This window comes from Mercenaria mercenaria, chromosome 1 (assembly GCF_021730395.1).
Source record: "Mercenaria mercenaria strain notata chromosome 1, MADL_Memer_1, whole genome shotgun sequence".
Classification (NCBI taxonomy): domain Eukaryota; kingdom Metazoa; phylum Mollusca; class Bivalvia; order Venerida; family Veneridae; genus Mercenaria; species Mercenaria mercenaria.
Genome location: NC_069361.1, coordinates 15,492,677 through 15,518,259, shown reverse-complemented (window position 1 = coordinate 15,518,259; position 25,583 = coordinate 15,492,677). Strand labels below are relative to the sequence as shown.

General features: G+C 34.6%; 2 protein-coding genes across 2 annotated transcripts in view; both read right to left on the bottom strand.

The window, feature by feature from the left end:
- LOC123544902 (muscarinic acetylcholine receptor M2-like) overlaps window positions 1-4,438 on the bottom strand; it is a 131,155-nt gene extending 126,717 nt beyond the window's left edge. Inside the window, exon 1 of the mRNA XM_053540584.1 lies at window positions 4,340-4,438. The gene's annotated coding sequence lies outside the window, so the exon portion shown is untranslated. The remainder of the gene's footprint in view (window positions 1-4,339) is intronic.
- An 8,616-nt stretch (window positions 4,439-13,054) lies between these two features.
- On the bottom strand, window positions 13,055-24,205 carry LOC123545778 (uncharacterized). The gene is made up of 10 exons (XM_045332086.2): window positions 23,859-24,205; window positions 22,345-22,477; window positions 21,936-22,037; window positions 20,835-21,011; window positions 19,755-19,924; window positions 17,667-17,910; window positions 16,112-16,208; window positions 15,458-15,621; window positions 15,061-15,151; window positions 13,055-13,836 (listed from the first exon to the last, which is right to left on the bottom strand). Exons 1-10 carry the CDS (start codon window positions 24,087-24,089, stop codon window positions 13,518-13,520), a joined length of 1,728 nt encoding a protein of 575 aa, XP_045188021.1. The 5' UTR covers window positions 24,090-24,205; the 3' UTR covers window positions 13,055-13,517.
- Window positions 24,206-25,583: the final 1,378 nt, after the last annotated feature.

Below are 25,583 nucleotides of genomic sequence, written 5' to 3'. Positions count from 1 at the left end.
TAAACTTAGAAGCTTAGCGAATTGAACTGGCATCCAGATCGTTCGACAACAACAACAATAAAGATTTTTTAGGTACGATATCTGGAAATTAATGCTATATTTCTTAAGAATGCTTTAAAACTGAATTACTGACAGACAATATGTTATGGAAATAAATGAGAATTATTTGTTTTTACTACTTTTTTTACGATGAATATCGAAAAGCGTTTGTAACGCTTTACTCGAGGTAAACTGCCTCGATTATAAAACGACAGCGGAAAATTTATTTACTGCCGCGGCGGTCCGGGTTCGTTTCCGACGTGGTCATCTTTTTTCTTGATTTAGCATTTTCAAAATAATTTAGAAACAAAAACTCATATTCTAATGTTCATAATATGACCAAACTTTAATTTGAAAGAAAAATCATTTTTAGCCAAAATCTGGAGGCCAGTGCCTTTAAAACTAAAATAGATAATACATACACTTAGCCGACATTTCGACGCAACTTCCTCAATTATATACGTTAATATGCGTACACGTGTGGAAAACAGAATAAGGATAAAGGAAATGAAAACGGAATAACAAACAAGGAAATGCTTCATAGATCGCAAGTGGCATTTGCATAGATTATATTTATTGGGGATTATGCAAGCATTTGGAAGCTCTAAAAAAGTAACTGGGTTTTTGTTTCTTAACTTGAATATTTAATTAATATATGATAATAAAAGCTATGTTCTAACTATCATAATTGTGTCACTCAGTACAGGAAGAAAAAGGTCGATAATATTTTGATAATATCTTAGCAGTTTAAGAGAATAGTCAACGGCGGTTTCAAATAGTTGGCGTTATTCTCAACGGAAATCTTGTAAATGATTCTAATTGCTCTCAACAAAATGCCTAGTAGAATGGACACATTTGACTTGTACCTGCTAAAAAAATTTAACGTCTCTGAAACTCTCAGAATATATTTTATGCTGGGTATTAATTACTTTTCTTTTAGATTTTTTCGATCATGCTGTTAGATGTCATGAAGAATCTTCATTCTAACTTCCAGTAATATCGATTGTAAATGCATCATCATGTTATCTTTGTCATATCATGATATCGTACCGTGTCGTCGTGCTATCACATCATGTTGTCGTGGTGTCAAGGTTTACAATACGACGATACGACATTAACATCGCGTTATCGCGTTCAAGTTAGACATGTGCTTTAACACAATAGATTAAAGCTACACCGGTCCAGGAAAACTGAATGTTGCCTATGGAGATGTATGCCCAATCTGCTGATTAGTCGTAAATTACTGCAATGGGTGTAATGTCTTGTATGTCGTTAATAAATAAAATATCAGAGGATATATGAAACATGATAAAACACTTTCAGCTTTTATGATTTGATGAAATAATAAATATTGAAAAATGCTGCCTGTTTCTGTAATAAAAGTTACTTGATTTTTAGGGAGATACACCGATTCTTAAGAAACAAACTTTTTTTTGGATGTCTGACACTGAAATACATAGAATGAATATGCTGTGCATTGGATATAAACAGTGTGAAAATAGCATTTATATAACTAAGACGTGTCTTAGTTGCAGTATTACATTACTTGAAAACATCAGTTATGGAGAAAATATGCTCTACTTAACTTTTGTGTGACCCTATACCAGAGGGAATATGAGACAGAAACAAGAAATCCATGTTCTTACGTTAGAAAGAAATTGTTTTATCACGAGTTCTTGAAGCAACGCATTGATTGTGCGGCGTTAACAGAAAACAAGAGACGTATACGAAATAAAAAGGAATTAAAACAAAACTATTTAGTAACTGACAAAAGAGATTGTGTTTACTTAGAATAATGAGACAATGCTTTTATGGGAGAAAATGAAGCTAACCCTAATGGATTCGAACATTTTAACAATACCGTGACGTGCCATTGAGAGAAGCTTTTTTTGCTTTGTTTTAATCAGAATTTGTTTCATGTCAGTAAAATCATTTAACATATACTCTTTTTCTAAAGATGTGTACACTCAAGGATTTTAAAAACACCAAGTCCATATATGTCAGTTATTTCATTCTTGAAACATGTTTTCAAGCATTTTTTTTTAATATTCTCCTGCATGTTTGTATCATTATTCATTAATGCTCCTGTTACACCTTGCCGGATAGGGTGAATGGACATAACACGGATAAAAAATTTGCGACTGATGAAAGTCGTCCTCGCTATTGCCCGAGGCTCTCGCGATCGATGTATGGAGCGCATAAAATGTAGAATGACCGCACTATTACCGTACATGTACAGGACAAGTAACGGTCAATTAACACACATCAACGTATAACAAGTACTGTTTAACCTAAAGTGCAACGCATAAAAAACTGACAAAACGTTCTTGAAGAACGGATTTATACCTGCCACGTGGATGACAAAACGAGTATAATGTCACCGTAAGTTTTACACATATTTCGCAAACGTTTCAATCACAGATCGGCCAAATTGTTTAAAAGGGTGGGCACATTGAACCAATCGGTGACTACATTAAACAAGAAATATCTTTAAAAATGATAGTCGGTGAATTGTAATAAGGAAAGAAGTTTATGCATTTTTCATCAAACATTCATCTTTCATCTAACATTTTTCAAATTGAAAAACTAAACACCACACTTTAACAATTTAAATGGTTCTCTTTTAATTTTTCGCAAAGGTTTTGTAGGGTTGCAATTTTTTTTCGTTTATCCGTAGACGAATAATTACAGCAGTAGTTTGATGAAGATTCATGAAGCGGTTCATGAGAAGAGGTCATTAAACGTGTTTATATTTTTAGCTAAATTGGTCCCTATCCCCATTTGTAACAAAATAGCAGGACACCTTACGATATTGTTTCACATCGAGTTTGATAAAAATCCATTACATTTTAGTGGTTAATGCGAAGAAAGGCATATCTACTTTTAGCTATAGTGGTCCCTAATAGGGCCCAAGTTCCTATATAAATAAATTTGGAAGAGGACCTTATAATGATGCTCCAGACCAAGTATGACAAAGATCCACCAAGCTGTTCATGAGACGCTGTATAAAGGCATTTCTAGTTCTAGCTCTAGCAGCCCCTAAAAGGGGTCAAATGTCCCAACTGAACAAAGTTGGCTGCGGGCCTAATAAAGATGCTACAAATCAAGTTTGATTCGAATACATGAGAAAAAATCAATTAAAGGCTTTTTTTTATTTATTATTTTTATCTATTTCTAAAATAGGCCAACTGATTCCGCTTTAACAAAATGCATATTCGCTCTTCATGAATCTTTGGACAATGACGTCACACCTATAAAAAAGTGAAGGTCAAGCAAAACATACAATTGTAATTATTTCAATATTTCTGTTTCATAAGCAAAGTTTGACAATAGTCACATCACGTAGATAAACTGTATGTAGCGTACCTTCGTTTCAGTGTAATGAGATTCAGTCATTATATAGCATATATATAATAAAACAGATTTCAACTGAGTTCAATATTTGCATACCACACTAAAGAAAAATATTCATATATAATAAATCAGTTAAATAATTTATAGCAAATATATCAAAGCAAACAAGTACTCATTTTAATATGCAATCTGAATAAGTCACAAAAGCAAGAAACCTTTTCATATACAGACGACAATTGTAACAAGGAAAATCTTTTAAAAAGCACTTCTCTACATAAAAGACTCTTATCACACTCTTATTCATGTGATACGCAGACCGTATTCAGCTCTTTCTTTAATTTGATATATGTTGGTATTTGAACAGGTTTTTATCATATGTATTAAACTTACTTATGATTTTGAGATATATCAATATTCTTGCTAAATATACTGAGCCAAAGTTAGCTTTTAAACTGTGAATAGCGTCGTTTAGGATAAACGCATTGTCTACATTTCACTCAGCGTAGCACAATCAACAGAGTGAAATAAATTGACACTCTCGTCCAATCAGGCAGAGTGTTGCAAAAATCTTCCAGTTTGATAAATTATCTATAATGCGTTATCAAGTAGTTTGATTTGCAAACTGAAGTCACGTGGCATAGTAACGAAAACCAATTTAGACGGCGTCGCCGAAAAACTGTCAATGAGGCGATATTTCAAAAGCGAAAAGGAATAATAGACAGTAGTTAGAATGTATATTTCTTGAACAGTACGTACGCTATGCGTACCTTCTGCATGTATCTCGTTTACTAGGCTACTTCTTGGGATATTAAGATCATATATAAAACAACTGGCACTCGTTTATGTTCATCAATATATTCGGATGCCTCCGTTATTTAAAGCTATTTGTTTTCTGAAAATATCTACATGTAAACTAAAATAATCTATATTAGGCTATATAGTTTACCAGTGGCATGGTGGCGTAGTGATACGTTTTCCGGCTTCCACGTACGTTACAAAGGGTGGGTACGAACTCTGTTTAGACCATTTCCATTAACTAAAAGTAAAATGTGATTTAATCGATAAGGCATTTATATTCACATTATCTTATGAAACATATTTTACATTTTTAGCTCGCCTATTCGAAGAATAAGTAGAGCTATCCTACTCACCACGGCGTCACACCTTGGCTACGTTTTTCGTAGCAGTCTACATTTTGACAAAACCTTTTGTCATATAGTTTTGAAACTTTCAATACTTGTGTTCTATCACCATGTCCAGTTTTCGGCAACAGTACATAACTCTGTCAAGGATTTTGACTGAATTATGACCTTTTTTAACTTACAAATCTTGGTTAAGGTTTTCGGATCAGTTCATATTGTGTGTAAACTGTTTGACATATGGTTTTGAAACTTTTATCACTTGTTTATTATAACAGCCTCTATCTAAATGCAAGAGTACATAGCTCTGTCAAGTAATTTTGCTGAATTATGGCCCTTTTTGGACTTGGAAATTGATTCAGTTTTTGTACATGTCCGCATTTTGTCAAAACTATTTGACATGTAGTTTTTAAGCTTTAAACACTTGTTCATTGTCATGATCTCCATCTGTAGTCAAGGATATGTAACTATAGCAAAGATATTTGGGTAAATTATGGCCCTTTTTGGACGTGGAAAAGTAAAGGTTTTCGTACCAGTCCATATTTTGTCTAAAATGTTTGAGATATGGTTTAGAAACTTCGACAAATTGTTTACCATCATAGTCTCCATATGTAGACAGGATTACATAACCAGGACAAGGACGTTGGCTTAGTTATGACCCTTTTTGACATAGAAATTAGTTAAATGTCCTGTACCATTCCATATTTAGTTTAGACTGTTTGACATGGCTTTGAATCTTTGAACATTTGCTTTCCATCATGGTCTCTATGTGTAGGCAAAAGGAAATAACTTTTCTACTCACGTCTTTTTACCTAGACCATCCGGAAAATAACTAGGAACCCATACTTACATCAATTCTTCGAACTGTCAAGCGCGCTGTCGACTATCGTATACCGATGCAAATCGCTTGAAGTGACCGTTGAATAAAGGAACACCTGCCAAGTCCTGAAGATTTTACTGACTTGCCCGTATAGAGTATATGTTAAATTTCAATAAGTGAACAATACATCATAACATGAGTGGCAATTTTTCTGCCTTTTAAGCTTACATATTAAATAAAAAATGATTTGGTCAGACAGGGGTACCATGTCCACAATCCCTGAGATTGGTGGCGGAAAGTTTTGTCCGCACAGTTATAACTGCAAAAGCCACTTTGTGATAAAGCATTGTATTTATTCTATGCTTTTCCGTGAAGTACTGGAATATATCAATAATAAATAGATATTGTCACTGTACAATTTCAAACAATGAAAATGTGATTTTCATTTTAGGAAAACTCTTCGCAAATTGAAAATATACTTTAATAGAGATAGACAAAACCTGCGTTAATGACGTAAAGAAAACAAAATTAAAATTAAGATTAAAAAAAAATATTCATGAAGAATTTCTTGGAATTTCCGTTGCCATGACAACACAAATAACTTTTTTTTGTAAAATATGGTAGAAATTTATTTGCTTATTACAGTAAACTTGTTTCTAGTTTCTGCATGAACATAAGAAACACAATGACTTTCCACGCTCTATCGTAATAAAATCACGGGTTCTAAACTGTGTCTGTGGTACCGCCTGTGCTGATGAGGAATGAAGGTACTTCGCAGATGTTTACAAAACAAGAAGATCAGTGAGTGTTTTTGTTTCATTTTGTTTCTGCATGGAGCATATTTTCAAAAATCGGTGAATGTAGCAGGGTGTAGGTGTATCTTATGTACATATCCATGCTAAATATAGTGGTAAATGATTAATTTCCTAGAAATGCAAGGACAAATAAGTTGAGAATGAAACGTGATCTTTTTTTTCAGATCAGCGCCTGTTTCAGCTCCGAGGTTCCGCAGGAACTTTCAAATGTATCGGGGCATAAATTTGTCCCAAAACTAACCAAATCTCCAATAACCCGCCCTCGTACTATAATGTTATATTCACAAGCCTTTACATCTACACCCCGCTACATTCCCCCATTTTTTTTTAAATACGCTCCATGCAATCTCGTTTGCTTTGTAAACATTAGCGAAGTTTCTGCGGTACCGGAAGCGATGTACCTTCATTCTTCATCTGCACAGGCGGTACCGCAGGCACAGTTTAGTACCCGTGAAAATGTGATAGAGAATTTGAAACATCACTGAACTATTACATAGATATCGTGACATCACAATACCGTGACGTCATGACGCAAAACACGCGACGATGGGCGCGTGAATGGGTATAATTGGTTAAACCAATGGAATTCATAACTTAAATAGAAAAATTCTCTGTTTTAGGAGTAAAATCAAAATATATTTCACTCGGGAACACCATAATATACATCTTCACTGAGAATCGTGGTTACGCCACTCGTGAAAATATTTTATATGGTGTTCACTTGGTGACATATATTGCGATCTTATAAACATATCTTATATATCTTGTATTAGGTTTTCAATATATCGATATTTAGGTTTAGGCATCGAAAATCAATTTACGGAAACATGTGGAATATTAATGAGTGCCAGGTCAATACTTACAGACAACAGGTTTTATCATAAGCATCAGTTGTGGTCAATTGTATAATCTAGTGACGTTGTATTATTCAGTGTTCACACAGGGGAAAATCAGTTTTCACTCATGAGTATAAATTTTATTGTTTCAAAGTGAATTCTTAGATGTATTTTACAAAAAGCAACATGTTCGTGCAAGAAAAACGCGTTTATACCGCACTCAGATCACGTTTACACCCAAAATTTCAAAAAGAATGTACATGTAACTCCATTTAGGTTTCTTATTTCACTTTTTCATTAACCTAATGGGTAACTAATGGTATATCTCCCATTTTATTTATAGGTAAGTATGTTGAAGAAAAAAGGACTCTTTTGAATTTACATTGATCCAGAAGGCAGAAAACATGTTTTGAAATACTTTCGAATCAATATGTTTGATTTTCTTCTAATCCTTTTTGTTTCGCCCTAGCGAACAAATGAATTTACTCACGTTTCCATACCATGTCAGCGGTCTCGACCACGTCAATATTGCAAATTCAATATAATTGTGTGTAACTTTATAACATTACTAATTTAAATCATATGTTATCTGTAAAATTTGACTGACAAAGGAAAAAATGTTGAAACCGACAAAGCGTCAAGACAGTATTAAATAGGATTGAAACACATATAAATATATTTATGTATCATTTTATCAAGATTTTTTTCTTCTAAATTATAAATATATTATTTAAATGCAGACCGAAATTTCCGGTTTGTTTCAATATACCATGACTTCTAAACACTTGGTAAATGTGAAAATATTTGTAGAATATTTTATCAATAAAATTTTTAAATTATGCTAGTTATACTGTTACAGATACTGGCACAAGTTCTTCATGGACTTCTCTGGGGTTGCAATAGCCACCAACATTGAATTTCAACACAGTTGCTTTTGCTATGCTTGAGTTACAAACGTTTTAACACCCTGCACTCGTATACACTTGTGTTATCTTATCGTATGCATGGAGGCTCCAGGTAGGACGGAGATTAGGTCTTCCATAAAGATGCATTGTTCTCTACATGTATCAGCCAAGCAGATTCTGCAGGAATTTAAAACTCTTTTCGCTGACTCTTCCCCATCCATAACCACTGTTTAAAGTCGGTATAGAAATTTAATAATGGAGAATCTAGAGTCCAAGTTCTACTTCGTGTAGGGCACCGCCCTAAAACGTCAGCATCCTCTCATAACACTGCTGTATGCTGTAGTAGCCATTGTAGCAGAAGACTCGAGATATGCAGTGTCACAATAGTTGCATTAGTGGACGTTCCATCGAGAAGTGTTCATGAATTTCTGACTTAACTATTCATATTAGCGAAGATGTCTGCAAGGCGCATATCCCATTTTTTGACCAAAGCGGAAAAACCCCAAAGGGAGAAATGTTGTAAAAAAACTAATAAAAGTCGAGAAAAATAAGATGGAAGGGGGTTTAATGAACCGGAAAAACAACAAACAGTGGCATAGGAAAGGGCAAGAACGACCAATTATAACAAAAAGAACACACAGTTGCAAACGGGCTTTTTACACATTTTTTATAATTCAAAAACGCCTGCTGTGCATATACCACGTGCAGCTGGCAGATCTATTACTGGAAAGTTTTACAGGGACAAGGTTTTAAAATCAGTTAAAAACAATATGTTGTACTGGTTAACGGGGCATCTGCCTTCTTTATAACAATGCATCTGCACATAAGAGTAATATTGTACACTGATATTTAGAAGATCAGCAGGTAAAGCGAATGTCACTCCCTCAATAATCACCCTAACTAAGTCCCTGTGATTTTTTGACAAAGCACTATAATTCTAGAAGCGCCCATGGTAACGCAGTGTATCGCTGTTTTCATAGTAAACAAGGAGCAGAATACTCTGCATCTTTCATGTCATGGATTGCGGGATGGATAAGTGCGTTTCTGTTAAGGGTGAATATTTTAAGGGACTTGTATAAGCATTATGCTTCAATAAAGGTATTTTCTATATTTCATATGGACAGTCTCAAAGTTTTCTGAATTCCCGTCCTATAAAAGTAAAGATTGCTCTGTAAAGAACGTTTTATTTTCATAAACAAAATTATATGCAGCTAAACAATATGATTTCTTTTTCAACATAAGGCAAATATTTTTCGGGATAATTAGTCAAAATAAAGAAGTTTCGTCTGGCAAATGCGACAAAAACATATATCGTCATTAACGAAAATACCTCGAGACAGGTTTCTCGTACTAACGGGAAAAGAAGCATTTTTGTCTCTTGGTGAAACTGTTCGACTTTCATAATGTTTTATCAACGCCACTTAAAGCAAATATATTGAACTCCGTGCGGATGCTTAAGACAACCAGAGAGATGACTATAGTGTTGTCTGGACATCATAACAGTTATAATTATCATTAAATGTCATATTCAGCAAATAATTGAATTACTTTGTCAACTGTCGATTCATATTTAATGTACGTAATATATAGGTCAGAAAACAAAAAAAAAGACTGTTAAAAATAACAAAAATAAGGAATTTCCTTTTCTTATCTTCAGAAATGCGTATTATTTAGAAAAAGTAAAGATAAAATTCCAACTGGAAATCCCATATTCATTGAACACAGCCATCTATGCAACACTCCACGCGGAAAAAGGGGTATGTGCAAATGTATACACAAGCCAAAAGACTGAACACAGTCCCCATACAAAACATAAATAGGACACAGAACAACGTCACAAAACCAATGGCAATACATCTGTTAGATCATTCTTGAACAGACAGGTGAAACAAGCATTCGCAGACATCGTGTTCCTAGTTTTCTTGCAAGTGTTGATCAAATTGCAATGATAACGACAATAATGCCAAGAGAGAGGAACGCTTCGGAAAGAACCAACTTAAATACACTCAACAAAATTCCTAATCGGTCAGTTTTTATTGTAATACTATTTTGTTAATAATGCAAGTATTTACACGAAATTTCACATACCGACATTTAAATAGGTACTGCAGCTAATTATTGATTTATTTTTTACCGACTCACCGCCAAAGTAACCGCTTTAGGCGTTTTGGCCAATGTAGCATATTTTGCACGTGCATGGCATATGCACCAATTTGCACGTTTTAATGAACACTTTTGGCATTACTGACGTAAGTCCTACTAGAAAAAACAAATATCATCGTTAAATTGACAAAAGAGCAACGCGCCCGGGCTGTCGGAATTATGCAACAAAATTCAAAATCGGTCATTTCAATGAATTGTACTTTGGTTAAATTTCGAAAAAAGATCGCGGATGGTAGATAGCCAACGAGTGAAGGTTCTTGTAAACGGAAATAAGGTTACAAATGGAAATAACCAGCAAAGCAACAGTTACAAACAAATAACATCAAAATTCTATTGAAATTGTAAAAACGATAACACACTTGCCATAAAAATATCCCAGCTAGCAACATTCCGACAGCTCGATCTCATTGCTCTTATGTCAATTTCACCATAATATATGTTTTTCTAGTTAAACTGTCGTCAAAAATGCAAAAATTGTAAACGAACACATGCATGTTGGTGCACATGCACTGCACGTGCAAAATATCCAATATTAGGCAAAACACCTTATGCGGTTACTTTGGCCAGGAGTCACCAAAAATAAATTAATAATTAGCTGCAGTACCTATTCAAATGTCGGCATGTGAAATTTCGTGTAAATATCTGCATTATTGACAAAATAGTAATACAAATATAAACTGACCGATTAGGAATATTGTTCAGTGTACATAACTATATCAAGTCGAAACGTCTAACACTTCGATAAAATAAGATAGTGCTCAGAAAGATCAAACGCCGCCTTCGTAGTTCTGTAGCACAGCCTCGTTTAAGACTTGAGCGGTGCGCCCTCGGGTTGGGATTTTCTGATCTTAACCGAATACCAATGACAGATTCTCTATATCCCCATTAATAAGCGCATGCCCCTGTTTTGAATGCCATCAATACAGAGAAACTGCCATGTATATGTTGTGCCCTATACAGTTGCCCAATATGAAATCAATGACCATATTAAAGGATCGTATCGCTTTTTTTGGTGGTGCGTGGTGGTGGGGGTAGGGGTAACGTCGATATATATACTTTGATGTTTTGAAACAAAATAGAAGTTGTCTATTATATCAATATCAACTAAAAAACAAAACTTGAGTACAGTATGCAACTATTGCAAGCGATGGAACCTCTACTTCTTACTGTAACACAAAAAGGCAGGAATTCACAGCTACAAACGCTATGGAGAACTTTGTTACTGTTAAGATAATGCGACTGCCCTATAACAAAATAAGATTGTTCACAAAAATTGTTAATTTGTCAAATGCAAAAAAAAACAACAACAACATTGATTGAATCAAATTTCAGATCTATATAGATCTATATAAAGAAAAAAAAATTACATGAGTTACTTAATATTTGCCTACCGGTTTCGTTTATTTACTCATCAGGGCAAATAATACAATATGGCGTCATAAAATGTGTAATTGCCAAGCAACGTTATTTTTTGCGTACACATGTGTACACAACGTAAATATTGTGACGTCATAAATTTTGATTAAGTTTTGATTTGAAAATGTCAATGAAATAGCGTTCTTTAGATAACCTAGCTGGCGTCACAATATTTAAGTTGTGTACACAAACATTTTAGGCAAACTAAGGATATGTGACAAACACGGTCGTAAAAGTTTTTCTATATGTACAAAATCGTACTTGTCACATTCGAACATAATGTCATGTTGAATAAAGTTAATGCTGAAACGTCAGGTTGAATAGATAAAGGTACAAATGTATAGGGCCAAGGTTTATAGGACAGCTGGGCTACTCAGGGACGCGATGCCAAACTCACTAATTTGTTTGTCCGGATAAGGGACATGGGTACATGCATGTTGTGTAAAACTTTCGAAATTGAGTTGCTTCCCAACCTGGCAGTGTTGAATATAGACAAAGATGGCCAATGGGTGTGTTAAACGAACTGTATAGAAACATGAATTACATATAAGATGCTTGTTATAATGCTGTAAGAGGTTATAAAGCAGTAATTTGTCAAAAATGTGCTTCCGTGGTGTAGTCGAAAGAAGTCCCTAATAAATAGATCCTGATTTTTCCATTTTTCGCGCATAATATTCAACACCCCCTTTTCTTTGCGTTTTTTTTTAAGCAAATGTATGGATATCTTGTGGAAAATAGGTCTACGACGAAGTGAAAATCTAGAAACTGTAACAAAATTGTTCTGAAGTAGCTGAATTTTATATGAAACAAAGAACAATTTTATTGGTATATGGCCTAAGAATGATTTGAATATTGACGCTTGTGACGCAATACCGGTATGATCATACAGGCCCGATCTCGACTGTATGTTCAAATGACTTTTCAAAACTCCTCCAGAGTTTGGTTCGTTGTTTTGAAAGAATTTCAAGGTAATTGGAATTGGTAGTGCCTGGATATGCTTAAGTGCTGTAATCAACCTACTCAAAATTCTGGTTGAAAATTCAAATTTATCACTTCAAATTGGCACTGCCTGTTTTAGATATATGCGTGTAGTTTACTGCATCAAAAGGCTAAGTCTGGGAAATTAATGAATGAACCTATCCTGAAAAAGAGTTATTTGATCTGAAAAATGATCCTGATTTAAATACAAAATGTATATGGAAAAAATGGAGACAATTCCGATGAGACGTTATTGTAGGGTTAGTTGACAAGGCATTTAGCTACCTCTCTCTATAAATATGTCAAAGTATTGGAAAAATTATTAGAAATATGAGAAATTCAAAGAAAATTTAAGGTCATGTCAGCTGCATGTTATCCTATATGTCTGGTCATATAGATAGAATCCTTTTTAATTTCATTGATAGAATATAGGCAGAATTAGGATTGACAAACGGTGTTTCTTAGATTGTTTTCCCTGGTGTAAAGTGGATTTAGGATGTGTCTCTATAAAAGACCAACATCGAAGTCAGTGAAGTAGCCCTTTTTATATTCTTCGAGTGTTTAGTAGTCGATGACCATGACATGGGTTTTGTATGCGACAAATTGTTATGTTATATAAAGACCATTTGTGCCAAGTTAAATTGAAAGCCAGAAGTGCATGACAAAGTTTTATTGTTTGTTATCAACATTTTAGCTACATCAGTTAAAAACATATATATTTAAGATTGCATTTATAGCACAAAAAAGATATGTACTTGAATTATTCTTTCTCACTGATCAGTCTGTCAGATTTCATCCCTCTTTAACAAATCTGTGCTCTTATGGGTATAAAAAGGCTTCAATAACCACTATCTACTCCAGATGGTGTCACTCTGTTAAGCTTCTTGTACAGTGGTCGTATTATTCATAAAGCTGAAAATGTTCTTTTGTGCAAATTTCTGTAATATTCACGAGTTTTATCTTTGTAACATTGTCATGACGTTTTTTATTTGCTTCAGTAGTAGGTCGTTTGTGGAGATACAAGGTCAGATAAGCAAAGAAAAGTGTTGAGTTTAACAATACATCAAAAGCAGGCTTAAGACCAGAAGCAATGTTGTGTAAGAAGACGTAGTGGTATAACCGGCGTTGATATCCCCACGTTTCTCTTTCATGAGTTCAACGTCACAGGAGTCAAGTCGAGCAAACCATGCTACCATTTCTAGTCCGACTGTGCCTTTTCCAGTAGAGAATGATCTGAGTAATTTACCAACATCTCCGGAGAAACAGGGATGTTGCTTTAATTCTTTCACATAGTCGAAGCATTCCTTGTGACATTCTCCCGGATCGCATAGCTCGTTCACTTTCCCATAAACTTTTATTGTGTCGGGATCACTAGTAAAGAAAAACTTGTATCAAAAATTTTGAATATACAGTGGATTTTGCAAACATGCATACATTTAGCAACAGAAGCGAAGTGAAAAGGTTTATTAATGGACATGTGTATTTGAGCTGATGGTCTAGTCAGTAATTTTGGAATTTTGGATATTTATGCTGTTAACATTCTCGAACCCTGCACCTAGCTGCACCAAATATCAGCTGATCTTATACCAGATGGTATTGATTATGATTATTTTGGCATTTATTATGACCTTGATCATACAGGGTGATCCATAATATATGATAACATGAATAACTTTAAAAACTTTGTCAGTTTTTACAATAATCTATATTGTAATATATATTATATTAGCATACACATGTAAGTGTTTTTACAAATAAACATCATTTCCATATGTCACTTTCTTCAGTCAAAAACGATGTTCAAAATGGCCCCCTCGATTTTGCAAAACGAGCTGTAAATGACGTCGAAAGTTTCTTGCTGGTCTACCAGTGGTCTCTAACAGTTCATTCAGCATCAACTTTTGAGACTAATCTTCTTATTTGCTGTGCATATGGAGTAGAAGCTTCTGGGTACACTTTTCTATTTGCGTACAACAAGTTTTTGAGATTTACCTAATTCATAATACATTTTCACAATTTCTGCATTTTCCGCCATCTTGGAAACACTAAAAACCTTGACGTCACGTTGACGTCGCATGCAATCATTCTACCTGTCTAATAAAAACTTGGGCCAATTAGCTTTCTAACAAGTGCTCAACCATTTCTCTATCGCAAAAACTGACAAAGTTATTTAAGTTATTTATGTTATCATATATTATGGATCACCCTGTATTTAAGGTACATGTAGTTACATACGTTCGAAAAAATGTTTTGTCTGTAACATGTTAACATGGTAAACGTTGATTACAGTCTGTATTTTAAAAACACCAAGAGTTCTGCACTTTAAATTTTCAGCAATGAAAATAAAGGTCATTGCCCTTGGTTTTTGCTGACCATATCTAAAATATATTTGTAACTTATTCTTTGGTAAAATAGCAATTGTGCTGCTTTAATCAATTTATACAGATGTTGTAATTTATTCTTGACATCTTTAGCTTTCCAAATACCACATTCAGGTTTTGTTCTAGGTATTCTGGACTCGTCCATGACTTCAAGTACACTAAGAGTGTAGCACTACCTTAAAATAGCATTTTAAGTTACTTTCAACTAACTTACAGAAGATTTAACATTTTACGTATTTCACACCCACGAACCACATCCTTGTGTCTCGTTTCACAGTGACTTAAGCTCTTCCATGACACACACACTGAAAGAACAAAACGCAATTGCTGACAATAATGCTATTATGTGATCCAATAGCCAAAATTAATAACAATTGTAAATACCTATACTTTATTCCTTTTTAAAGCAAGATGTTATCTATATCAAAACGCGATATTCCGTATTAACGTATGTTAAATAAACGATGGAGCATACATTTTTATAAGGAAATACTAGTAAATACTCTGAACAGGAAAATTCAGTTAGACCATTTTCCGACCCGGCGTAGTTTCAAGTATATTGAATTCTGACTAAAACCGGACATTGTTTATGAAATGCTTGATGAACTTACTGCCAGTCCTCAGATTTTCTTTCGGATAGTACGTGAAGAAGGCTAGGCACATTTCGTCAGACGTGGCGTCCCCAAATTTCGTTGTCGTTGTCCTGGTTTTAGAAGAATATATACACGTAGTCTTCAGCTCATCGCCCGGTTGTATCATAACAGGATCACTGTGACTAAAACAAATTTTATTAATTTACCCTCAGTTTTCCTTCTGTTTATGAATTAACTATTTTGCAAAGCGAACTCCGAGGTTAAGTTGTTAAGTTTGCTCAATTCAGTTGTTTAGTTAGCCCGCCTGCTGAGCTCAATAGGGAGAGCGCAGATCTATGGATCGTGGGGTCATGAGTTCGACCCCCGGGCGAGGTGTATGTTCTCCGTGACGATTTGATAAAAGAGACATTGTGTCTAAAATCATTCGTCCTCCACCTCTGATCCATGTGGGGAAGTTAGCAGTTACCTGCTGAGAACAGGTTTGTACTGGAACAGAATCGAGGAACACTTGTTAGGTTAACTGCCTGCCTTTACATAACTGAAATACTGTTGAAAAACGGCGTTAAATCCAAAACAAACAAACAAACAATTGTTTAGTTATTGTTATTCATTGCAGTTGTGAGACATACTGTAAACTACAGCAGTCAGACAATTAAAATATATTGAACTTACATATGTGTAACAGGCGTATTGTAGTCATACACCTTGTCTTGCGCAAGATACATCATAAATGCGGTGTTTCGACGCAGCTCTGTGTGCTGTGCTGCCCCTATACAATATAAAACACAATTTGTTATTTTGTCTTGAATACATTAGAACAAACCATCTGCTATGTCAGATTTAAACGAAAACATTAGGTAAAATACATAGAAGTCTTAGAACCTTAATTTCAAGAAGAAAAAACAATTTCTACAGATGCTGTCATTCTATCAAATAAAACTTATACCAAACTATACAGTATTACATAGAACGTACCATTTGACAAGTCAACGGTCCATTTATACAAGACTAGGTCGTAAGTAACACGACCTTTTTATAACATACATGTATACATTTTTAGTTACTGCATTCAAAAAAGCCATAACCTGAACCTAAAGTCATGCATGTATGACACTGTTTTAGAACAAATGAAGACATTACGATAAAAACAAAAGGTCACATATGCTACTAACGACCTGTTTTTCAGCAGTTGGAAAACTATCCGATTGACGAAAAGGGTCATTTACCACCTTATAAAATTGCATTTTAACATCGGATACATGCATTATATAGTAAAACTAGTCGTATCTTCTTATTGGTTGAAAGACGCGTATATTCAATTGTTTTAATAACTTCAGCTCGATAAATGTATCATAATAACAATCGGCAATGTAAGTATTAAAACACATTAGCTGTGAGATTGCCAAATGGCTCAGAACATTTTATTAAGAAATCTGTAAAACAAAATAAACATTTTCTTTACTTTTCGCAAAAGAGTGTTTTTACTTGGGACTTTTTCTTTCAGGGACATTACGTCTCCATTCAATACATTAAACAAATTATGTAAAAACTGTAATTACAAGTAGAAATCAACCATTTTAATCTAAATAGCCAGTATTTGATTTAGCGACCACCATGTCTCGTATTTTGTTGATATCAGGCCTAAAAGTACAACTAATTTCCCATTGTGCAACATATAAATACATAGTGGTTTAGAGGCAAAGGTATAAACCATCTCTTAGAACAAATGTCAAAGAGAAACACAAAGAGAAACACAAAATTCCCTATCAAATAAGCTGTGCTGACCAGCGTCTTTTCTTCTCTAAATGTCAGAATGAATAGCATATTACATTACACCAAAGTGAAGCGATCAAGCCTACTGTTTGTACAAATCTGCAGGGAGTCATTCTAAAAGGAAATCAAGATTTGTCAGAAAATCTTGACACTTTCTCTTCTTTCAGTTCTATTAATTTAGCTGCTTACAGCAGCTCAGAATGTTTAATTTTAATCACATTTATCATGTAATAGGGGACTCAGGGCTTTTTTAGTAAATAGTAACGAAGGGCGGATCACTATGCCTTATTACTACAACAATCAAATATAACCAACTGAGTTCTGCGGCTTATCGGCGGAATTAGAGCAATGCTTAATATAAATTGTTCAGCACTCATGGAAAAAAGTAGGTACTACACACGTCTTCTCGATGTAAATCATGGTTCTATGAATCTGATCAAGTTTGCAGACTCACCGAGTAAATGCATGTGATTGGCAACCTGTGACACATAAATGTTGCCGTCCATCATCTGTGACAAACAGTCTGCGCCACATGAACCTGTGACAGGGTAAGAACTCTGCCCTGGAGGAATGTCAAGGCTACCCTGACCGGTGATAAGTACTCCTGCGTTGTTTGGTCGGAGGTTCGGAGTCAAGTACAGTGTCATTCCGGAACTGTCTGTATAGTCGGTAACTTCCTGCGGGTTGTTCCAGTGATGCTACAAACATGTAAACAATACAATCAGTTCACATATTTGCATAGACGCCGATTTACCTATCAGCATTTTGACATCAAACAATACTTATGTCGTATAAAGCCGTGTAAAAACATTAGCCCATGACTTTGCAGTGATGATCGCTAGGGACAAGAAGTGCCATGCAGAGATTAAATTAGTCTGCTTTTCAATTCACATTTTGTTTTCGTTACGATTATTACATAATATTTTATTACATGTTTGACGTCGTGGGAGCGAAATAAAGCATTTACATATGACTTTTTGTGTGTCACTTGTGAAATAACATTTGACGTTTACGTCGTTTAAAGGACGAGATACGTTGGTTGAACTGATTGTGTCTACAATAGGTAAAGAAAGAAGAAATTTTGGTATTTCAGCAGGAAAAATAACAAGTGATAAAAAGAATATTGCGTTTGTGTTTTCCACACCCGTTGAATAAAATTGATAAAATGCTCGACAGAACATCGTAATTTAATTATTTTATTCTGCTCGTTTAACTAATTCTGTATGAAAAGACGCTAATATAATGTCACTTTCAATGACACGGAAGTCTCGTCGAATTATGAAAATTCCAAAAACATAAGTAAATAAGTCCTTACTGGCATGTTAATACATATAAGCATGATTATTATGAGAATTCATCACCATTTTCTATGTTGCACACGTTAGTAATTGAGCATGTGCCAGTGCCCGGACTTAAATCATGGCGATCAAACTTTAAATTATCTAAAACATATCTATAGACAGATATAATAATATTGTTTAACAAGCAATATATTACCTTATTATAAGACCTATAGGTAAAATGTTCTCGTCAACAAAGCTAAATATAATTTTTATATTTCATGGCATTTTGTTTATTCCGCTCTAAATATAGTCTGTTCATGCATGATATTATGCATTGGTAGCATACTCTACTGGTACAAGTATCGATGGGGAACAAATCATCAACAGCAACAGTCGATCATTCATCATCATCATCATCATCATCATTATCGTCTTTCATTATCATTCCTCATCATTTTACACCTCAGTCATTCATTATCATTCACCATCATTTAAATCATAATTATTCATTACAATCATTCATTATTATTATTATTCATTAGTACTTATTATCATCACTTATCATCATCAACGTTTATCATAATCATTCTAAACTTTTTTCTTTATTCATCATCACAGTTATCACTATCAATCATTTTCATCATTCATCACTACTTATCATTATTATTTTTCACCATCATGAATCATTATAATCTTCATCATCGTCGTTCATCATCATTTTCATCGTTCATCAGCATGAGTATTTGACACAGTCATTCATCACCAGTCACTCTCACTTATCATGATCACTCAACATCATCATTTATAATCATCGGAGTCATTCATCACATCTAATTACCGTTATTTATCACCACCATCATCATCATCTTTCTTCTCTAATATCTTCATTTTCTTTCACTATCATCATCATCGTCATCATCAATAATCATTCATCATCACCACTATTTATCATCTGATATATCATCATTATTCATAATCTTCTTCAAACGTTACCTATTCGTCATCTCATCACCATCATTATCGTAAGCCTTTGTCAATACAATTATTGATGAATTTAATGTACAGATATATTGTCAATATATTAAAACACATGTCGACTAATGTGTCTTAAAATATAATCTGAAACTCACATAAATGAAGCCATACTGAGCTTCGTCTCAGTCGAAATGATTTTTGCCAGTGAATATCAGACCATATTAAAGGCTCACTAGTCAATAATTGTATACAATCTTTTCTGGAATCTTGAAATGTAAGTTTACCTGCATCACCGCATATTTCAGCCCTTTGTCTGCTCCTACAAGAAACCCCATGTTCTTGTCAAGACATTGGCCTATACCACCGGCGCTCCACGCTGCAATTAGTTCTCGACAGCCACCCATAATCGCGCCACATTCTTCCGGTTCCATTAAATTTCTGGGAGCTTTGTCAGCTTAAAATAGATATGAAGTTTGGAATGGTATTTTAATATGTTAGACGTACGTAAGAAATTATATGAAAAATGCTATTCCTGGTTTTATAACATTAAAATGTTTCAAGTAAAGTTTTATGTCCGGTGAAAATCAGTCAAAAAAATTCAGTGATTGCTCTGGAAATATAAACAGTTATTTCATGTGATGATAGTTTGTTTTGCCGAAGATCGGCGGTTCAACCCAAGACCCTGTCCGAGTCCTCAAAGATCTCTGCTATTAAAGCTTGAAAGTAAACAAACAGGCGAAACACAATCATCCTCATCGAGAATATGGTTGATACAGCACATAACATTTCATCATATATAGTGTGCATACTTTGACATGTTTTCTAGATATTTTCAAATACATGTAGTAATAAATACTTCTTGCATAAAAACTACTTTTATCACTGGGTGCGCCTTTGTATTAACGGGAGAAAAATCGTGTGCAAACAAGGCAATTGCTGGACCCTGGTTATGGATATTTTAAACGTAATTACCGTTTCCAAGAACAACAGAATGGTAATTAAAATGTACCGGAATTGTAAAATCATCACAAATGAAAACAATACATGTAGTCGTCGTGTATTTTTTATGCAAGAATAGCGACAATACTCGTTTGTTTTTAGGACCTCCGGTCTCGGTCACAAACATTCCCGCGGGCTTCTGCAGACGTTAATACACAAATAAACGTGTATTATCCCTACATTCTTTTAAAAAGTCGGCACATACAGCGAAAAAAAAACCGCTGTTAATGTTGTAAATGTTGTACAAAAAGTCTAAATACGATAAGAATTGAGATTTACATGGCGTTTTACGCTGGATAAATACTGTAACAGATCTTTTCCATGATTTTGGTATCAATGTTTCAAAGCCATTGAGAGTAACTTACCTCCTTCACAACCAAAGATCAATATGTGATGCATGACATGCAAGTTGTCTATGTCCGGTGCAGCGGCCACTAGGTGGTACTGCTTGTCCTTGGGGAGCTCGAACGTGACACAGATATAGGTTGTCTCTTTTGCTGGTACCGGTGTCTCCGGGAACCGGATCGTGTAGTTAAACGTATCTATAACGTATAAACACAACTGTTACATATAATACTTTTTATGGAAAACCATTAAGTGGGTACGTGCTTGGTCAATGGATTAACATACGAGCGTAATATATCATTAAAACTCATCAACCGGGCAAACGCTAAAATGCTTAAATGATTAAAGCCGATAGACAAACAGATATATACTTAAATGATTCTACCATGATTGTATAAAATTATGTTTTGTCGAGTTTTATCTGGATAGCTGTGTCTTCGTGCAAGAGTTGTGAAGGTTGCTGACTTCAAATAACATACCACTCTTAACCTACGTGGGTTCAAAATCCCGTAAGAGGTATAAAATAATATAAGGAAACTATCAAGGCCAGTAGTTCTACCCAGGTGCTCGCCATTGGCTTAAGTAATGTAAGAAGCAGAATCACCCTGATACTGAAAAGTTTCAAAATTTATATTTGTTTTATCTGTTTGACTTGAAACCCAGCAATATAATAAACAAACAAACTCAATTTCAAACAACTTAGGACACCAAAATTTGCTATTTTCCCAACAATATTATATTTCTTTCGTAAAACAAGAATCTATGGAATATTGATTATCTTTAAACATTGTTTCTGAACTTCCATGATCGTTAGGATCCATTAAAATCATAAATAATTCCTACTGACTGTAATAGAAGTCGTGAAAGGGAATACATGGCGTATTGTTGTGAATGCTTAGGAACAGAACATAACAGAACAGAATAATCGTGTAAAGACGAACAATTATGCGTTCATGTTACGGATACATATAGATGCATTGCGAAATTTACTTCAAACTTCAGTGAATGACTCGAATATAGTTGCTGATCTATAGCCAGAAAACGCTTTGAAGAAGCGAAGTTTTGAAAATAAAAAATGTATTAGAAAATCTGTCTAACCTAACGTTTATGTAGTGAGTTACCTGGCTCATTTACTGCGTCGCACTGGAAATTTCCTGTGTCCTGACAATTGACGAAAGATGGTTTCCCGCCACATTGGGGACTGTCAAAAGGTTCACAGATACCTGTAACACAGAGTTGAAACTATCGATAATATGCGAGTCTGATACGGTGACCATGATTTGGCTGTAGATTCGTAAAAACGTGCACAAAAACTCACAATGAAAACAATAGACACATTTAAAATGAAACAAATGAAAGGAACTTTATTTTGACATGTTCATATACTAGATAATTACATATGAAAATGAATTTTAAGCCCATATAATTAACAAAGAGTCCCTCATAACCCCCCCCCCCCCCACCCCCCGCTCAGGATGTATTATTGATATCTAAAGCAAAAAAGCCCCGACAATCACTGATTTCAATCACCTGGATGCGACAGTCCGGTAGTGTATTTCGGGTTCGTGTCTGGAGTCCACGTGCAGTCAGGATCGCCTAGTTCCTCGCCATTTGTTTTTCCATCTCCGTCCGAATCCTTTTTGCAGAGTTCTGCGTCCCATACCTGTAATATTAGATAGACCACGCCATCTGTCGGCTAACCATTGCCGTTATTTAGAAAAAACCATTTCCTTGTTAACAAATTATGACGTCCGAACAATATTCCAAAACAAGCTAAATATAAAACATTGTCTATAACTTTCCATACAATTAGATCTTTTTTATCTGTTTCCAAACAGATTGATATTTGATAGTACAAACTATCGACCGGCCGATTATATGTAGTTACTATACATAGTATCAAAATGCATAGGAGAGATTCCAGTAACCCAGGTCAAATAACCAAAAGCGGCCAATATAACCGGAAGCGGACGCAAAACCAGTTATTGACCCGCCAGGGATAAATACGTCATTTTTGTCCGTCAGGTTTTCAAAATGTGCTTTGGGCCTTTTCCCTTAAGTTTACTAATAACATCTGTGTTAGGTCACATAAATTCCAGGAGAATTCTTAAAGTAATTAAATGCAAATATATTTAAAGGAGTGTTGGCTTTCCGTCAGTAATGTGGGTGGCAATATTTGTTTTGATACACATCGGCGCATAAACTCCAGTTACCGTTGTACATGACAATATGTTCAATTTGTTTACTGATTAAAAAGCAACATTCTCATGCAACAGAAGTGTTTTTTTTGTCTTTCGTTTTTACTGCATACATCAAAATTATTTCATAAACATGTCCTATTCGCACAACACAACAAATATTTTCGCTGAACATTGTATAAATGCTCCAAAATTTGTTATACGTCAGATTCAAATTCACAGACTCGAATGGTTACTGTTTAATTAAAAGAACAGGTTTACGGAGTCTAGTGGTAAAAGTTATTGAGTAGATTTAAGGACTCCGTCAGTTACTGTTTAATGAGTAGTTTCACGGACTCGTTACTGTTTAACGATTAAGGTCAGGGTCTCCTCTGGGTACAATTAAGTAGGTTCATTGACGCCAGTGTTATTGTTTAATGAGTAGGTTAACGGCCTCCAGCGGTTACAGACGAGTATGTCGTTTCACGGACTTGAGTGGTCACTATTTACTGAGTACGTTCACGGACTAGAATGGTTAACTGTTACGGGAACAGGTCTGTCAGATTCGAGATGTAACTGTATAGTGAGTAGATTCACGGACACAATTCATTTCATCTTAGTATCAAACAAGGTTGTTTATTCAATCAAACAGTATTGAATTCAGTAAACAGAGCTCGGGAGTCGTTGTTGCGAGGGATTTGTGAATACGCTTTTACATTGTGTACAACCTAAAAAGGAGGACAGCACTCGGGCGTTCAATTAAATTATGCTATAATAAATTTGTATCAAGTAATAAAATGTTTTCTATAAAGTCTAAACTTAATCTTTGATGTATTAAAAAGAATAATTTTGTGAGCTGTAACTTACCAGGTTATTGTTTTCAAAGTCCATCCCAAAGATGTTTCTTGTTCCCGCCCCTCTCGAATTTTCATGTCCGACCCCTTCCCAAATGTCTCCTTTGATGCACGGATGTGGTACGTTCTTTCCGTTCGGAAAATTTTCCCGTAAATATGGATAACACGTGCAAACTACAGCCAATGTGCACAGCACTAAAGCTCTGGAAAGCAAACTATTCAATCCAGACATTTTAAAGAGCATGGTCCGAATCAAGCAGTTATAAACGTAAACATTTTAACGAAATTAAAACTTTTGCGACAGAATTTCGATGAGCACACGTCCAAAACTTAGAGCTACAATAAGTCAATATATAGTGACGAAATAAAAGATGAAAGGAACTTTTAAATTATGCAGAAGAACATATGTGTTGCTGCTAAAAACTAGAACATATCAATGTCGTAGAGAACGTGGTTTCCTATATTACAGACGATGAGGTTTTAACTTTTTAAAAGATAGTTTAAACAGATCAATAAATCTAATACTACTTAGAAAGACACTTTGTATTAATAAATATATTGCGATGTGCCTTTTAAAAGACTGTTTGAAACCGTGGCCAAGTCTAAACAGTTTAGAAACTCATATTGTCTTTGATTATAATGTGGCTGCAATAATTTTCGTTACGAAAATAAAGTTTTCTTGTTAAGTTCTTCCTCCAATAATCGTTTTCTTCAGTCTTCGTCAAACGTTTGAATATCAATGAACAAATTAGAAAGTTTTATTGAATCTATTGTTTGATTACGTACCTTTATAGCTCTGAAAGCTCATGTGCAGAATATAATTATGCATATTATCTTTTTGGACAGCTTTCTTATCTGTATTTTAGAAAAAAAAAATAGACGTAGGCAAGTACCGTAATCAATATACATGTACAGACTATTAAGTAAGTTGCTCATTATTATATGCTGATTAAGACGATAATAAATAACGTATATTTGTGTCATTAATTGCAGAACGGTCAATTAAAGGCTACGAAACCAACGAGGTCATTTTAAAGACCAACACAGTTGTGCAATATTGATAGTTACGACATTCGACTTTCAAATATTTAGCACATATTTTAAACTTAGGATGGAACGTTCAACATCCTTTTGCTTCGTTTTTTTTCGGCATACAGCAGTTAAACATGTTTCGTGTTTTTTTTTTTTATTATTATTTTTTATCCTTTTTTTGGTTTAATTTCCTGTAGTAAACAATTAGACATTCAGGGTAGTTTATAAGATTACTAAAGTCAATTTTACATAAATGTCATGAAGAAAATGATTGGTTATAAATGTAGAAAAGTGAAAAAAATAAGAATGACACACAACGTGTTTTTTTATTGAACCAGTTAGACATATGGAATTACTCTCATTCAGAGGGAAAACAAATGTATGTTGAAATGTCGTATGTCGAGCTGGCTGGACACGAACATGTTTGACTGAATATCGTATATTAGGCAGGTGTAATGAAGTATTTCGACCCCCATAGAATAATGACCCCCCGGTCATTATTCTATAGAAAAAGTGACCCCCCGGTCATAGTATTATGACCTCCAGATCATAGTACTATGACTCCCCCACGTGAAGTAAACTGAAGCTCACGAGGAATATTGACTCCCATAAAAATCGACCCCCGGTCATTTGGTCAAATTTAGTGATAACGCATGTATCTAAGGCCTAATTGCTGCATTTTATGCCCCCACTCGGGGGAGGGGGG

Excerpts from the sequence above, each read along its gene's own strand:
- LOC123545778 (XM_045332086.2), bottom strand. The coding sequence starts at position 24,089 with ATGCTCTTTAAAATGTCTGGATTGAATAGTTTGCTTTCCAGAGCTTTA. Across the intron at positions 19,925-20,834 it reads GATCTTTGGTTGTGAAGGAG|CTGACAAAGCTCCCAGAAAT; the intron begins GTAAGTTACTCT and ends ATCTATTTTAAG. Across the intron at positions 16,209-17,666 it reads CAATCACATGCATTTACTCG|GGGCAGCACAGCACACAGAG; the intron begins GTGAGTCTGCAA and ends TATATTGTATAG.